This window comes from Mobula birostris, chromosome 13 (genome assembly GCF_030028105.1).
Source record: "Mobula birostris isolate sMobBir1 chromosome 13, sMobBir1.hap1, whole genome shotgun sequence".
NCBI lineage: Eukaryota > Metazoa > Chordata > Chondrichthyes > Myliobatiformes > Myliobatidae > Mobula > Mobula birostris.
Window position 1 is genome coordinate 101,827,915 of NC_092382.1, and position 17,912 is coordinate 101,845,826.

The window sequence follows — 17,912 nt, forward strand, 5'->3', positions numbered from 1 at the left end:
TGACCGGTGTCTGTCCCAAAATATTCCCACTGACTCATTCTCTCCTCATCGACCGGTGTCCCTCCACAAAATACTCCCACTGACATAATATCTCCTCACCGACCTGTGTCTGCTTCGAAAATACTCCCACTAACTCGATGTCCACTCACCGACCGGTGTCAGTCCCCAAAATACTCCGACTGACTCAATCTGTCCTCACCGATCGGTGTCAGATCCCCAAAATACTCCCACTGACTCAATCTGTCCTCACCGACCGGTGTCAGTCCCCAAAATACTCCCATTGACTTAATCACTCCTCACCGACCGGTGTCAGTCCCCAAAATACTCCCACTGACTCAATCTGTCCTCACCGACCGGTGTCAGATCCCAAAATACTCCCACTGACTCAATCTGTCCTCACCGACCGGTGTCAGTCCCCAAAATACTCCCACTGACTCAATCTGTCCTCACCGACCGGTGTCAGTCCCCAAAATACCCCACTGACACAATCACTCCTCATCGACCGATGTCCCTCCACAAAATACTTCCACTGACACAATATCTCCTCACCGACCGGTGCTATTCCCCATATTACTCCCACTGACTCAAGCTCTGCTCACCGACTGGTGTCAGATCCCAAAATATTCTCCCTGACACAATCGCTCCACACTGACCGGTGTCTGTCCCAAAATATTCCCACTGACTCATTCTCTCCTCATCGACCGGTGTCCCTCCACAAAATACTCCCACTGACATAATATTCCTCACCGACCGGTGTCTGCTTCGAAAATACTCCCACTAACTCGATGTCCACTCACTGACCGGTGTGAGTCCACAAAATACTCGCACTAACTCAATCTCTCCTCACCGACCGGTGTCAGTCCCCAAAATACTCCCACTGACTCAATCTGTCCTCACCGATCGGTGTCAGATCCCCAAAATACTCCCACTGACTCAATCTGTCCTCACCGACCGGTGTCAGTCCCCAAAATACTCCCACTGACTTAATCACTCCTCACCGACCGGTGTCAGTCCCCAAAATACTCCCACTGACTCAATCTGTCCTCACCGACCGGTGTCAGATCCCAAAATACTCCCACTGACTCAATCTGTCCTCACCGACCGGTGTCAGTCCCCAAAATACCCCACTGACACAATCACTCCTCATCGACCGATGTCCCTCCACAAAATACTTCCACTGACACAATATCTCCTCACCGACCGGTGCTATTCCCCATATTACTCCCACTGACTCAAGCTCTGCTCACCGACTGGTGTCAGATCCCAAAATATTCTCCCTGACACAATCGCTCCACACTGACCGGTGTCTGTCCCAAAATATTCCCACTGACTCATTCTCTCCTCATCGACCGGTGTCCCTCCACAAAATACTCCCACTGACATAATATTCCTCACCGACCGGTGTCTGCTTCGAAAATACTCCCACTAACTCGATGTCCACTCACTGACCGGTGTGAGTCCACAAAATACTCGCACTAACTCAATCTCTTCTCACCGACCGGTGTCAGTCCCCAAAATACTCCCACTGAGTCAATCTGTCCTCACCGACCGATGTCAGTCCCCAAAATACTCCCACTGACTCAATCTGTCCTCACCGACCGGTGTCAGTCCCCAAAATACTCCCACTGACTCAATCTGTCCTCACCGACCGGTGTCAGTCCCCAAAATGCTCCCACTGACTCAATCACTCCTCACCGACCGGTGTCAGACCCCAAAATATTCCCACTGACTCAATCACTCCTCACCGACCGGTGTCAGTCCCCAAAATACTCCCACTGACACAATATCTCCTCACCGACCGGTGATATTCCCCATATTACTCCCACTGACTCAAGCTCTGCTCACCGACTGGTGTCAGATCCCAAAATATTCTCACTGACACAATCGCTCCACACTGACCGGTGTCTGTCCCAAAATATTCCCACTGACTCATTCTCTCCTCATCGACCGGTGTCCCTCCACAAAATACTCCCACTGACTCAATCTGTCCTCACCGACCGGTGTCAGACCCCAAAATACTCCGACTGACTCAATCTGTCCTCACCGACGGGTGTCAGTCCCCAAAATACTCCCACTGACGCAATCACTCCTCACCGAGCAGTGTTAGTCCCCAAAATACTCCCACTGACTCAATCACTCCTCACCGACCGGTGTCCCTCCACAAAATACTCCCACTGACTCAATCTCTCCTCACCGAACGGTGTCTGTCCCCAAAATACTCCCACTGACTCAATCTCTCCTCACCGAACGGTGTCTGTCCCCAAAATACTCCCACTGACTCAATCTCTCCTCACTGACTGGTGCTATTCCCCATATTACTTCACCTGACTCAAGCTCTGCTCACCGACTGGTGTCAGTCCCCAAAATAGTCCCACGGACTCTCTCTCTCCTACATACCTGTTCCCGTTTCCAAAATACTCTCAATGACCCCTTCTTCACAACCCTGTATCAGTCCCCAAATTATCTCTTGCCCAACGCTCTACCCACACAGCTTTATCAGTCCCCAAAATAACCTCACTCTCACACTTTCTCCCCACAGTACGATGTCATTCACCAAGTTACTCCCGGAACCCCAGCCTCTTCCCCACGACCCTCGCGTCCGTCCCAAAGATACTCCCACAGCCTCAGTCTCTCCACACAGAACGCTGTCAGTCCCCAAACAAACTCACTGCTCCACTGACCCCACAGCCCTGTCTTCTTCCCCAAAATACTCACACTGACACACTCTCTCTCTCCTGAGGCCGCATGACGGTCCCAAAATGCTTCCACTTCCCACTCTCACCCGTCAGCCCCGTGCTAGTCCCCAATATGACCCCACTGCCCAAACCTCTCCCTACAGATCTGTGTCAATCACGAACACGCTCCCACTTCCCACTCTCTTCTGACAGTCCACGTCAGCCCACAAATTGACCCAACTGCCTGGTCTATACCAACAGCCCGTGTCGGTCCCCAAACTAATCGCCTTGTCCAATCTACCCCTACGGACCCGTGTCGGTCGCCACTCCTTCTTCACAGTGGCTCTACCCAAATAGTCGCACTGAGGCATTTTTCTTGCCACAGATCTATGTCATTTCCCAAAACACTCCTCCTTTACACTTTCTTCCCGCAGACCGCGTCAGTCAGCAGTTAATCACACTGCCCACAAAATAGTCCTACTGCCTGACTCTCTCCCTAGAGACCTGTTTCTGTCACCAAAATATCCCCAGTGACCCACCCCTCACCACTCAATTGTGACAGTCCCGAAAAGTTCCCCGTACACCACTTCCCCCAGAGGCACGTGCCAGTCCCCAAAATTAATCCCACTGCCTAATCTCTCCCGAAAAACCTGCATGAACCCAAATCTCACCCCGCTTCACATGATCCAATCCAGTATGAGTCTCGTCGGCCGCGGAGAGCATTTTTGACAAAATTCTGTGAAAATCAATTGCTAAAATTAATAATTGAAATCCAGCACAATTTACGGAGCGTCACTCAGTGTCTGACCCCGGGGGTGTGTAATGGGACGGGGTGGAGGGAAATTCAGTTTGTGTCTGACAACGGGAGTCTTGATTATAAGGTCTGGATGAAGCTTTGCTCTGTGTCTGAAGGCGTGGTTCACAATGTGTCTGACCCCGGGAGTGTATGATGGAACGTTGCGGAGGGGAGCTTCACTCTGTGTCTGACCCGAGGAGTCTGTGCTGAAGGCAGTTTTACTCTGTGTCTGACTCAAGGATTGTGTGATTGGACAGTGTGGAGAAGATAACCACTATTTCTGACCCCGGGAGTGTGTGATGGGACGGTGCGGAGGGAGATTCACTCTGTGTCTGACACCGGGAGTGTGTGATGGGACGGTGTGGAGGGAGATTCGCTCTCTGTCTGACCCCGGGGAATGTGTGATAGGACGGTGTGGAGGAGATTTACTTTGTGTCTGATACCGAGAGTGTGTGATGGGACAGTGTGGAGGGAGTTTCACTCTGTGTCTGTTCTCCGGAGTGTGTGATGGGAAATTGCGGAGGGAGCTTCACTCTATCTGATCCCGGGACTGTATGATGAGACGGTGTGGAGGGAGATTCACACTATTTCTGACCCCGGGTGTGTGTGACGGGACGGTGTGGAGGGGATTTACTCAGTGTCTGACCCCGAGAGTGTGTGATGGGGCAGTGTGGAGGGCGTTTCGCTCTGTGTCTGTCCTCCAGAGTGTGTGATGGGAAGTTCCGGAAGGAGCTTCACTCTGTCTGACTCCGGGAGTGTGTGACGGTACAGTGTGGAGGAGATTACCACTCTTTCTGACCCCGGGTGTTTGTGATCGGACGGTGTGGAGGGAGCTTCACTCTATCTGTTCCCGGAAATGTGTGATGGGACAGTGCAGAGGGAGATTCACTCTGTTTATGACCCCGGGGAGTGTGTGATGGGACAGTGTGGAGGAAACTTCACTCTGTGTCTGAGCGCCAGAGCGTGTGATGGGACGGTGCGGAGGAAACTTCACTCTGTCTGACCCCGGGAGTCTGTGATGCCACAGTATGGAGGGAGATTCTCTTTGTGTATGACCCCTTGACTGTGTGACGGGAAGGTGCGGAGGTAGATCCACTCTGCGTCCGACAATGGAGTGTGTGCTGGGACGCTGTGTACAAAGATTCACACTGTGTCTGATCCCGATAGTGTGTGAAGGGGTGTTGCAGAGGGAGTTTCTGTCCGTGTCTTATCCCAGGAATGTGTGATGGGACAGTATGGAGGGATCTTCACTCTGTGTCTTACCCCGAGAGTGTGTGATAAGTTGGTTCGGAAGGAGATCTATTCTGTTTCTGACCTCGATTGTGTGTGATGGGGCAGTGTAGAGAGAGATTCACGCTGTGTATGACCCCTTGACTATGTGACGGGAAGGTGTTCAGCGAGCTTCACTCTGTGACTAACCCCGAGAGTGTGTGATGGGACGGTGTGGAGGGAGCTTCACTGTGTACCTGTCTACTGGAGAGTGTGATGTGACCGTGCGGAGGGAGATTCACACTGCTTCTGACACAGGGATTGCGTTTGGGACGGAGTGGAGAGAGCTTCACTCTGTGTCTGTCCCCGGGAGTGTGTGAAGGGGCGGTGTGGATGGAGATTCACTCTGTTTCTGACCCCGGGAGTATGTGATGGGACGTTGCGGAGAGAGTTTCCCTGTGTGTCTGACCCCGGGAGTGTGTGATGGGACGGTGTGGAGGGAGCTTCACTGTGTACCTGTCTACTGGAGAGTGTGATGTGACCGTGCGGAGGGAGATTCACACTGCTTCTGACCCAGGGATTGCGTTTGGGACGGAGTGGAGAGAGCTTCACTCTGTGTCTGTCCCCGGGAGTGTGTGAAGGGGCGGTGTGGATGGAGATTCACTCTGTTTCTGACCCCGGGAGTATGTGATGGGACGTTGCGGAGAGAGTTTCCCTTTGTGTCTGACCCCGGGAGTGTGTGATGGGACGGTGTAGAGGCAGCTTCAATCTACGTCTGACAGCCGAAACGTGTAATGGGACGGTGTGGCGGGAGCTTCACTCTGTTTTTGAACAAGGGAGTGTGTGATGAGATGGTGAAACGGGAGATTCATTCTGTGTATGACTCCTTGAAGGTGTGATGGGAGGCTACGGCTTGAGCTTCACTCTGTGTCTGACCCCGGGAATGTGTGATGGGACGGTGCGGAGGGAGATTCACTCTGTGTCTGACCCCGGGAGTGTGTGATGGGACGGTGGGGAGGGAGATTCACTCTGTGTCTGACCCCGGGAGTGTGTGATGGGACGGTGCGGAGGGAGATTCACTCTGTGTCTGACCCCGGGAGTGTGTAATGGGGCTGTGTGGAGGAAGCATCTCTCTCTGTCTGACTCCGGGAGTGTGTGATGGGAGTGTATTCTGGGTGTTCACTCTCTGTCTGATCTCGCGGGTGTGTGATGATTCCTGTGTTACGGTAGGATCTTCTCTTGCTGTGATACATACCGCTTCAAGCTTTGAATCGATTTCCAGCAGCCTTGAATCAAGGTTTGAGCATTCTTGCATCGCTTCGTGGAAAGATGTTTCAGACGTGGATACGTAATAACATCGGTCTTTATTTGGGATCCATTCATCGGAACACGGTTGTCCTTGAAATCAGGAACAAGGAAGAGTGAAAAACAGAGTGAATCTTCCTTCACACTTTCCCATGACACACACGAGGGGTGACACACAGAGCGAATTTTCCTCCACGCGGTCCAATCACGCACACCCGATATCAGACACAGAGAGAATCTCTCCCATGCCGTCCCAACGCACATTAACAGGATCAGGCACAGAGTGAAGTTCCCTCCACATCATCCGTCACACTCCCGGGGTCAGACACGGACTGAATCTCTTACACATTGGCACAACGGACACGCCCCGGAGAGACACAGAATGAAGTTCCCTCCACAACGTCGCATCAGAAATTCACAGGATCAGGCAACGAGTGAAGTTCCATCCACATCATCGATCACAGACTCTCCGGTCAATCACAGATTGATCTACCTCTATCCCCTCCCTGATATACTCACGGAGTCAGATACAAAGTGATGCTCCTTACACACTGTCCCATCACAGACTCGGGATGTCAGACACAGAATGATGCTCCCTCCACACCGTGCCATCACAGACTCCAAGGATCAAACACGGAATGAATCTCACTCCACAGCGCCTCATCACACAGCCTCTGCGTCAGACCCAGAGTGAAGTTCCCTCCGCACTTTCCCACAGCAATGGTGTCAGGCACAGAGCGATGATCCCTCGAAGCGTCATATCGGGCACATTCACCGGGTTAGAGGCGCGGTGTCCTATCCAGAGACTCACGGAATCAGATAGTGACTGATGTTTTCCTCCCACCACACGCTCCCGGGATCAGAAACATACTGAAGCTCCCTCCACACCCTCCCTTCCCAGTGCACACACTCCCGGGGTCAGACGTGGAGGGATGCTTCACCTCTACCATTCATCAGAAATTGGCAAATTTCACCCTTCGTCCATTCGAAAGTTCTGAGCTCGTTTTCGAAGATGGAGAGGTTGTTTTTGAGGACAGAAAAGTTCTCGAGACAGTCGTAGTTGGAGAGATTCAGCTCCTGGATCTGTTGTCGATATTCGGTCTGTGTCCTGTTCATCTACAAATACTGTTCCCAAAGTAGCTGGTATTTTATGTCAGAGGTGATCTGAGACTGACGAATCTGTTTTGCGTTTATAGTGACAGGTGAGACAGCGTCACGGTGCTGGGCAGTTCTCGGTAATCGGAGTGTTAGTGTCACCTTGTGGTGCGATGAGATTCATACTGAGAAGCGTGTAGGTGTCATGGTGCGCTGCGCTGCGGTGGACGTTGAGAAGCACTGACGAGAGTTAGGGTGAGAGGCGTGTTTTTGTCACGGTACAGATCATGCCTGTGGACTGGTGAGGGGCCTGTCACTGTCAGGAGAGAGCGGCGTGTTGATGACAAGGGGACGGGTGTGTTGGTGTCACAGTGAGAGGGCACTTTGCCACCGTGAGGTGCCTGTCTGTGTCAAGCTGACGGGTATATCAGTGTCCCGCGAGGTTTTCCTTGGAGTTATGATGGGGATTCGTCAGTATTAGGGTGATGATTAATTCCGTTACACAGTGAGGGTTGCGGGTAGGGACGTGTCTTCGTCACTATGATGGGTGGTTCTGTGTCTCCATGAGAGGTGTGCCGAGTCACTGTGAGGTTTACCGGGATGTCACGGTGAGGGATTTGTCGGAATCACGCTGAAGGGTCTCTCGGTATCACGGTGAGTGGAGTGTCTGTGCCATCGTGTTTGGTGCGCTGGTGTCACAGATGAAGGTGTCGCCCCTAGGAGCGTAACAGTAACACGGCCAGGGGCATGTCGATGTTACAGTGAGGGGTACACTGCAGCCATGTCTGTGTAACTGTGAGGGTCGTGTCCGTGTCACGGTTAGGAGCATTTCCAAGGGTTTAGATCGGGCAGAGTTTGTTTAGTGTGTCCAGGACGGATTACTGTCACAGTATGCTGACAGGCCGACCAGGGGGAATGCCATACTAGATCCAGTACTAGGTAATGAACCGGGTCAGGTCACAAATCTCTCAGTGCGTGAGCATCTGTGGGACAGTGACCACCGCTCTCTGGCCTTTAGCATTATTATGGAAAAGGATAGAATCAAAGAGGACAGGAAAAGTTTTAAATTGTGAAAGGCAAATTGTGATGCTATAAGACTAGAACTTGCGGGTGTGAATTGGGATGATGTTTTTGCAGGGAAATGTACTATGGGCAGGTGGTCGATGTTTAGAGAACTCTTTCGGGATGTAAGCGATAAATGTGTCCCTGTGAGGAAGATATAGAATGATAGGGTGAAGGAATCATGCGTAACAAGTGAGGTGGAAAATCTAGTCAGGTGGAAGAAGGCAGCATACATGAGGTTTAGGAAGCAAGGCTCAGATGGGTCTATTGAGGAATATAGGGAAGCAAGAAAAGAGCTTAACAAGGGGTTGAGAAGAGCAAGAACGGGGCATGAGAAAACCTAGGCGAGTAGGGTAATGGAAAACCCCAAGGCATCCTTCAATTATGCGAAGAACAAAAGGATGACAGGAGTGAAGGTAGGACCTATTAGAGATAAATGTGGGAAGATGTGCCTGGAGGCTGTGGAAGTGAGCGAGGTCCTCACTGAATACTCCTCTTCGGTATTCACCAATGAGAGGGAACTTGATGATGGTGAGGACAATATGAGTGAGGCTGATGTTATAGAGTATGTTGATATTAAGGGAGAGGAGGTGTTGGAGTTGTTAAAATACATTAGGACAGTAAAGTCCCCGGGGCCTGACGGAATATTCCCCAGGCTGCTCCACGAGGCGAGAGAAGAGATTGCTAAGCCTCTGGCTAGGATCTTTACGTCCTCGTTGTCCACGGGAATGGTACCGGAGGATTGGAGGGAGATGGGCAAATAGATGAGCGTAGTGCAGTGGATGTGATCTATATGGATATAGTAAATCATTTGACAAGGTTCAACACCGTAGGCTTATTCAGAAAGTCTGAAGGCATGGGATCCAGGAAAGTTTGGCCAGGTGGATTCAGAATTGGCTTGCCGGCAGAAGGCAGAGGGTGGTGGTGGAGGGAGTACATTTAGATTGGAGGATTGTGACTAGTGGTGTCCCACAACGATCTGTTCTGGGACCTCTACTTTTCGTGATTTTTATCTAACGATCTGGATGTGGGGATAGAAGGGTGGGTTGGCAAGTTTGCAGACGACACAAAGGTTGGTGGTGCTCTATATAGTGTAGAGGATTGTCAAAGATTGCAGAGAGACATTGATAGGATGCGGAAATCGGCTGAGAAGTGGCAGATGGAGTTGAACCCGGAGAAGTGTGAGGTGGTACACTTAGGAAGGTCAAACTCCAAGGCAGAGTACAAAGTAAATGGTAGGATTCTTGGTAGTGTGGAGGAGCAGAGGGATTTCGGGGTACATGTCCACAGATCCCTGAAAGTTGCCTCACAGGTAGATAGAGTAGTTAAGAAAGATTATGGGCTGTTTGCTTTCATAAGTCGAGGGATGGAGTTTAAGCGTCTCGATGTAATGATGCAGCTCTATAAAACTCTGGTTAGGCCACACTTGGACCATTGTGTCCAGTTCTGATCACCTCACTATAGGAAGGATGTGGAAGCATTGGAAAGGGTACACAGGAGATTTACCAGGATGCTGCCCGGTTTAGAGAGTATGCATTATGATCAGAGATTAATGGAGCTAGGGCTTTACTGTTTGGAGAGAAGGAGGATGAGAGGAGACATGATAGAAGTGTACAAGATAACAAAAGGAATAGATAGAGTGGATAGCTAGCACCTCTTCCCCAGGGCACCACTGCTCAATACAAGAGGACATGGCTTTAAGGTAAGGGGCGGGAAATTCAAGGGGGATATTAGAGGAAGTTTTTTGTAATCAGAGAGTGGTTGGTGCGTGGAATGCACTGCCTGAGTCAGTGGTGGAGCCAGTTACACCAGTGAAGTTTAAGAGACTACTAGACAGGTATATGGAGGAATTTAATGTGGGGGTTTATATGGGAGCCAGGTTTTGAGGGTCGGCACAACATTGTGGGCCAAAGGGCCTGTACTGTGCAGTATTATTCTATGTTCTATTTCTGTGTAGTGTACAAACGTCTGTCGGTGCTATGGCGACAGGATTGTTAGTGTTATGGTGAATGTTGAATCGGTGTGAGTAGGAAGTCGAAGAAGGAAGACTAAGAGTCGGAGCGTGGGTGCGGAGGAAGCCATTTTTGAATTTTTCGTTTTTTTATTCTTTCGGAGTTCAGAGAGGCAGGACTGCGCAGGCGTGTGACGTCGGGCAGTGAAGCGCGGACGATGTAAAAGGAACAGAGCCTCATACAGCGGGCAGCGTAGTCTGCGGGCTGCGGAGTGAGCCGGGAGCAGACTGGAGACTTAAGGGCTTCGGCTCAACGGGCTCATCGGAGACGGGCGAGGCGAGGAAGGTTTGGTATACATATTTTGTTGTTATTTGAGCAGCGGGGCAGTATGAGTGTCAGGGCAGTTTGTTGTTCTCGGTGCCGGATTTGGGAGGCCCTGGAGTCTCCAAGCCTCCCGGACTCTCACATCTGCGCCAGGTGCGCCGAGATGCAGCTCCTAAGAGACCGCGTTAGGGAACTAGAGCTGCAGTTCGAAACCTCCATCTGGTCAGGGAGACTGAGGAGTTACAGGCAGGTGGTCACACCAGGGCCACGGGAGGCAGACAAGTGGGTCACGGTTAGGAGAGGGAAGGGGAAGAGTCAGGTAATAGAGAGTACCCCGGTGGCGGTACCCCTTGATAATAGGTACTCCTGTTTGAGTACCGTTGGCGGGGAACGGCTTACCCGGGAGAAGCGACAGTGGCCGTGCCTCCGGCACAGGGTCCGGCCCTTTAGCTCAGAAGGGTAGGGAAAGGAAGAGGAGACAGTTGTAGGAGGGGAATCGATAGTAACGGGGTCAGATAGGCGATTCTGTGGACGCAGTCCAGAGACCCGGATGGTGTTTGCCTCCCTGGTGCCAAGGTCCGGGATATTTCTGATGGCATCCAAGATATCCTGAAGTGGGAGGGTGAGAATCCAGAGGTCGTGGTACATATAGGTACCAATGACATAGGTAGGAAAAGGGAAGAGGTCCTGAAAGGAGAATATAGGGAGTTAGGAAGGGAGTTGAGAAGAAGGACCGCAAAGGTAGTCATCTCGGGATTACTGCCTGTGCCACGCGACAATGAGAGTAGGAATGCGATGAGGTGGAGGATAAATGCGTGGCTGAGGGATTGGAGCAGGGGGCAGGGATTCAAGTTTTTGGATCATTGGGACCTCTTTTGGTGCAGGTATGACCTGTTGAAAAAGGACGGGTTACACTTGAATCCTAGGCGGGGAGATTTGCGAGGTCTACGGAGGTGACTTTGAACTAGAATGGTTCTGGGGTGGGAATCAAAGTAAAGAGACTAGGAGGGAGGAGGTTAGTTCACAACTGGGGGATGGGAAGAAGTGCAGAGAGACAGAGGGCTGTAAAATAAGGGGGGAGAATCAAAAAGTAGTAAGGTGAAAATTAAAAGTGGCAGGCTGGCAAATCCAGGGCAAAAATCAAAAAGGACCACTTTTCAACATAATTTTATAGGGACTAAGAATGCTGTAAAAGCAAGCCTGAAGGCTTTGTGTGTCAATCCAATTAATGTTCGTCACAAGGTGGATGAATTAAATGTGCAGGTTTGTTATTAATGAATATGACATAGTTGGGATCACAGAGACATGGCTCCAGGGTGACCAAGGACGGGAGCTCAACATTCAGGGATATTCAATATTTAGGAAGGATAGGCATGAAAGGAAAGGAGGTGGGGTGGCGTTGCTGGTTAGAGAGGAGATTAACGCAATAGAAAGGAAGGACATTAGCAGGGAGGGTGTGGAATCAAAATGGGTAGAGCGGCATAACACTAAGGGGCAGAAAACGCTGGTAAGAGTTGTGTACAGGCCACTTAACAGTAGTAGTGAGGTTGGGGATGGCATTAAATAGGAAAATAGAAATGCGTGCCATAAAGGAACAGCAGTTATAATGGGTGACTTCAATCTGCATATAAATTGGGTGAACCAAATTGGTAAGGGTGCTGAGGAAGAGGATTTCTTAAAATGTATACGGGGTGGTTTTTTGAACTGGCGTGTCGAGGAACCAACTAGAGAGAAGGCCATTCTAGATTAGGTATTGAGCAATGAGGAAGGGTTAATTAGCAATCTTACCGCGAGAGGCCCCTAGGTAAGAGTGACCATAATATGGTGGAATTTTTCATTAAATTGGAGAGTGACATAGTTAATCCAGAAACAAAGGTTCTGAACTTAAAGAAGGGTAACTTTGAAGGTATCAGACGTGAATTAGCTAAGATAGACTGACAAATGACACTTAAAAGGTTGACGGTGGATATGCAATGGCAAGCATTTAAAGATCGCATCGATGAACTACAACATTTGTTCATCCCGGTCTGGCAAAAGAATAATTCAGGGAAGGTAGTGCACCCATGGCTGACAAGGGAAATTAGGGATAGTATCAATTCCAAAAAAGGAACGTACAAATTGTCCAGAAAAAGCGGATCACCTGAGGACTGGGAGAAGTTCAGAGTCCAGCACAGGAGGACGAAGGGCTTAATTAGGAAAGGGAAAACAGATTATGAGAGAAAACTGGCAGGGAACATGAAAACTGACTGTAAAAGCTTTTTTAAATATGTGAAAAGAAAAAGATTGGTTACGACAAATGTATGCCCCTTTTAGCTTGACATAGATAAATTGATTATGGGGAGTAAGGAAATGGCAGACCAAATGAATACCTACTTTGGTTCTGTCTTCACTAAGGAGGACATAAATAATTTTCCGTAAATAGCAGGAGACGGAGGTACTAGTGAGATGGATGAACTGAGGGAAATACATGTTAGTAGGGAAGTGGTGTTAGCTAAATAGTTCCTGAGGATTGGAGGGTGCCTAATGCAACCCCGCTTTAAAAGAGAGAGCGAGAGAGAGACCGGGGAATTATAGACCGGTTCGCCTGACACCAGTGGTGGGGAAAATGCTAGAGTCAAAGATGTGATAACAGCTCACATGGAAAGCGGTGAAATCATCGCACAAATTCAGCATGGATTTGTGAAAGGAAAATCATGTCTGACGAATCTCATAGAATTTTTTGAGGATGTAACTAGTAGAGTGGATGGAAGAGAACCAGTGGATGTGGTATATTTGGATTTTCAAAAGGCTTTTGACAAGGTCCCACACAGGAGAGTTGTGTGCAACCTGAAAGCACATGACATTGGGGTAAGGTATTGCTGTAGATAGAGAATTGGTTGGCAGATAGGATTCAAAATGTGTGAATAAACGGGACCTTTTCAAAATGGCAGGCAGTGACTAGTGGGGTGCCGGAAGACTCAGTGCCGGGACCCCAGTTGTTTACAATATATATTGATGACTTAGATGAGGAAATTCAATGTAGCATCTCCTAGTTTGCGGATGACACGAAGCTGGGCGGCAGTGTTAGCTGTGAGGAGGATGAAAAGAGGATGCAGGGTGACTTGGATAGGTTAGGTGAGTGGGCAAATTCATGGCAGATGCAATTTAATGTAGTTAAATGTGAGGTTATCCACCTTGGTGGCAAAAACAGGAAAACAGATTATTCTCTGAATGGTGGTCGATTAGGAAAAGGGGAGGTGCAACGAGACCTGGGTGTCATTATACAGCAGTCATTGAAAGTGGGCATGCAGGTACAGCAGGCGGTGAAAAAGGCGAATGGTATGCTGGCATTCATAGCAAAAGGATTCGAGTACAGGAGCAGGGAGGTACTACTGCAGCTGTACAAGTCCTTGGGAGACCACACCTGGAGTATTGTGTGCAGTTCTGGTACCCTAATGATATCTCAGGATACTTAGCTGTGACTTTGATCCAGAATGCCAGCAGAGATGTTATATCAAACATACTTTTCAGCCCGCCGTCATTTGTAAGCTTGAGGAGTTGATCTCCTTCCCGCGCTGACATGCATGTCGCGCGGGTAATGACGTCGTGTGCTTTCAAGCTCCTCAGTGACCGAGACAGTAAATGAGGACAGGCTCGGATGCCTCCTGTCGCTAAATTATATCGTTTTCTCCTGGCCCTGTAGCGCATGCTTTGCGGCCCGGTGATTGGGGACCACTGCCTTAATCTGAGGAAAGACATTCTTGCCGGAGTAGGAGTACAAAGAAGGTTCACCAGATTGATTCCTGGTATGGCAGGACTTTCATATGATGAACGACTGGATCGACTAGGCTTATACTCGCCGGAATTTAGAAGATTGAGGGGGGGATCTTATCGAAACGTATAAAATTCTAAAGGGATTTCACAGGCTAGATGCAGGAAGATTGTTCCCGATGTTGGGGAAGTCCAGAACGAGGGGTCACAGTTTGAGGATAAAGGGGAAGCCTTTTAGGACCAAGATTAGGAAAAACTTCTTCACACAGAGAGTGGTGAATCTGTGAATTCTCTGCCGCAGGAAACAGTTGAGGTCAGTTCATTGGCTCTATTTAAGAGGGAGTTAGATATGGCCCTTGTGGCTAAAGTGATCAGGGGGTATGGAGAGAAGGCTGGTACAGGGTTCTGTGTTGGATGATCAGCCATGATCATACTGAATGGCGGTACAGGCTCGAAGGGCCGAATGGCCTACTCCTGCACCTATTTTCTATGTTTCGATGTTTCACTCCTGTCATCCTCTTTTTATTCACATAATTGAAGAATGCATTGGGGTTTTCCTTTACCCTACTCACCAAGGCCTTCTCATGCCCCCTTCTTGCTCTTCTCAGCCCCTTCTTATGCTCCTTTCTTGTTTCCCTATATTCCTCAATTGACCCATCTGATCCTTGCTTCCTCAACCACATGTATACTGCCTTCGTCCACCTGACAAGATTTTCCACCTCACTTGTCACCCATGGTTCCTCCACCCTACCATTCTTTATCTTCCTCACCGGGACAAATTTATCCCTAACATCCTGCAAGAGATCTCTAAACATCGACCACATGTCCATGGTACATTTCCGTCTACTCTACCCCATTCCACTCTCCCGTGATAAGACAGAAAACGAAACACTTTCAGCCCTATCTCACCGTGGTCAGACACAGTCTGCTGCTCTTCTTCCTCTTCAGATCACACAACACAGAGGTCAGATACGCAAGAAGCTCCCTCCACACCATCCTATCGCACACTCCCGGGTGAAAAACAGAGAGACGTCTGCTCCATACCCTCCCACCATAACATCGAGCGGTCAGGCATAGAATTAAGCGACTCTCACAGTTTCCATTTGCACACTCCAGGGATCAGGCACAGTGTAGCTGCTTCAGCACCGTCTGATTACTGACACCTTGTGAAAGACATGGAGTGAAGCTCTCTTCCGCTCTCCCGTGACACACGAGCAGGATCTGAGACCCATCACAGACACCCGGAGTCAGTTATACAGTGTTGGTCTCCGCACGCCATTCAGTCACAGACTTCCTGATGGGTCGGACACACATTACGTTCCTTCCGCAATGACCCGTCACACACTCCCGGGAACAGACGAAGAATGACGCTCTTGTCTCACGGGCCCATCATACTCCCCCCGGTGTCAGAAACAGAGTGATGCTCCTTCCACAATGTCCCGGGTTCAGACTCAGACTGAAGGTTTCTCTCCACCACACTATCACACACTCCTTGTGTCAGACATGGAGAGAAGCTCCCTGCACACTGTCACATCACACAGTCCTGCGGGCACACACAGAGTCAACCTCCGCCCACACTGCCCCATTACTCCCGCCCGTGATTAGACAGGCAATGAAACGCTGTCGGCACCATCCCACCGCATACTCCTGTGGTCAGACACAGTATGATGCTCCTTCTACCCCGTCACATCACGCAACACAGGGTCGGGAAACTGGAGATGCTCCCTCCGCACCGTTCTATCACTCACCCCTGGTAACAGACACAGAGCGGAACACCATCCAGGCACGCTTCACTGTTCCCGATGTCAGACAGACACATGACCCCCTCCCAAACGCACTCACCCACTCCCCACCTCGGCTATTCCTTCCCTCATCACTGTGTCACAAACAGAGTCCAATCATACACACACGGAATGAGACACAGATTTAAGCTTCCTGCACAAGGTCAGATCACACAATAAAATGGTCACACGCAGATGGAATCTCTCTCTCCGCGGTCTCATCACACACTACAGGCGTCAGACGTGTAGTGAAGCTCCCTTCCACATTGCCCCATCATACACTCCCGGAGTCAGACACCGAGTTTAGCTCCCTCTACAAAGCCTCGTCACGTACTGCCTGGGTCAGAAACAGAGTGAACCTCTCTCTCCATGGGCTCATCACACATTCCAGCGATCAGACGTGGAGTGATGTTTCCTGCACACCGTCCAATTACACTCTTCCCGTGTTAGATTCTGAATGTTACTCCTTCCACACCGTTTCATTACACACTCAGACACAGAGTGAATCTACCTCCACACCGCCCCTCATACACTCCCTGAGAAAGAGATCAGAATTTAGATCCTTCCCCAAAGTCCAATCTCACAGAGCCTTGGTCAGACACACTGTGAATCTCTCTCTCCACAAACCCATCTCACACTCCAGCGGTTAGACACGGAAAGAAACTCCTTTCGCTCACACGACAAATCTCAGAGGGAGACCGATTCTCCACTTCGTCTTCTCAACACACCATAGAGCAAACTGTGTGACACAAAGGGAACCTGCCTTCTCACCGTCCCATCACACACTCCCGAGAATAACACAGTGCGAATCTCTCTCCTCACGTCCCATCACACACTCCCGTGGTCAGACACAGAATGCATCTCCCTCCACACGGCCACATGGCACACCACCGAGTCTAACAAAGTGTAAATCTCCCTCCTTACGTTTCATCACACACTCCCTGGCGACTCACAGAGTGAAGCTCTCTCTGAACCGTCCTATCACACCCACTGTGTTCACACACAAAGCGAAGTTCCGCCCTTACCCTCCCATGGCACACTCACGGGGTCAGACTACCTTCACAACATCCAGTAACACAATCCGGTGTCACATAGAGTGAACGCCCTCTGCACTGTACCATCACACACTCCCGGAGTCAGACACAGACGCTCTCTCTCCCTACGATCCCATTACACACTCCGGGAATCAGATACAGTGTGATGCTCCCTCCACACCGTCCCATCACTCAGTCGCGGATTCAGTCACAGAGTGAAGCCCCCTCTACAACGTCCCATCACTCACTCCTGGATTCAGACACAGGATGAAGCCCCCTCTGCACCGTCCCGTCACACACTCCCGGATTCAGAGTGAAACTCTCTCTCCGCCATGTCATAACACCATTCAGGGGTTAGACCTTGGGTGAAGCTCTCTGGGCCCTGTCCGATCACACAAGCCGCCTGTCAGACACAGAGTGAAGGTGGATCCATACCGTCCCATCAGAGATTTCCGGATTCAGACATAGAGTGAAGCTGTAAAGATACGTCTCACAATCCTCTGGGCAGGCGCAGAGTGAATCCACCTCCACAACGTCCCGTCACACTCTCGTTGGTTCAGTGATAAAGTGCAGCTTCCTGCACGCAGCACCATGACACACTCACAGGTCAAACACAGAGAGGGAATCTCCCGCCATACCGTCTCTTCACTACTCCCGATGTCAAACACAGAGTGACGCTTCCTCTCTCTGTGTCTGCCCTGTGATGAGGAGCGGGTTAAAGATGAGAATGATGCCTCACCTCTTCTGCTGGTCAACAATTCACAGATTTGAGCCTTGGTTTCGTTCACAGCTTTGTACTTCGCTTCTATCTCGTTGATCTTGGATTGAAGGGTTGAGTTTAACTCATCGTAATTTCGGTCCACGGTGAACTTGGACTGACGAATCTGTGACACTGAGAGAGATAGTGAAGAGTGATTAACGTTTACAGT

General features: G+C 50.1%; 1 protein-coding gene across 1 annotated transcript in view; it reads right to left on the reverse strand.

Moving 5' to 3' along the window:
- Positions 1–17,912, reverse strand: part of LOC140207217 (uncharacterized) — a 31,766-nt gene that overhangs the window by 2,033 nt on the left and 11,821 nt on the right. Inside the window, exons 6-8 of the mRNA XM_072275615.1 lie at positions 17,723–17,875; positions 5,936–6,078; positions 3,347–3,411 (exon numbers count right to left, since the gene is read on the reverse strand). Coding sequence (XP_072131716.1) covers positions 3,347–3,411; positions 5,936–6,078; positions 17,723–17,875 — 361 coding nt within the window. The remainder of the gene's footprint in view (positions 1–3,346; positions 3,412–5,935; positions 6,079–17,722; positions 17,876–17,912) is intronic.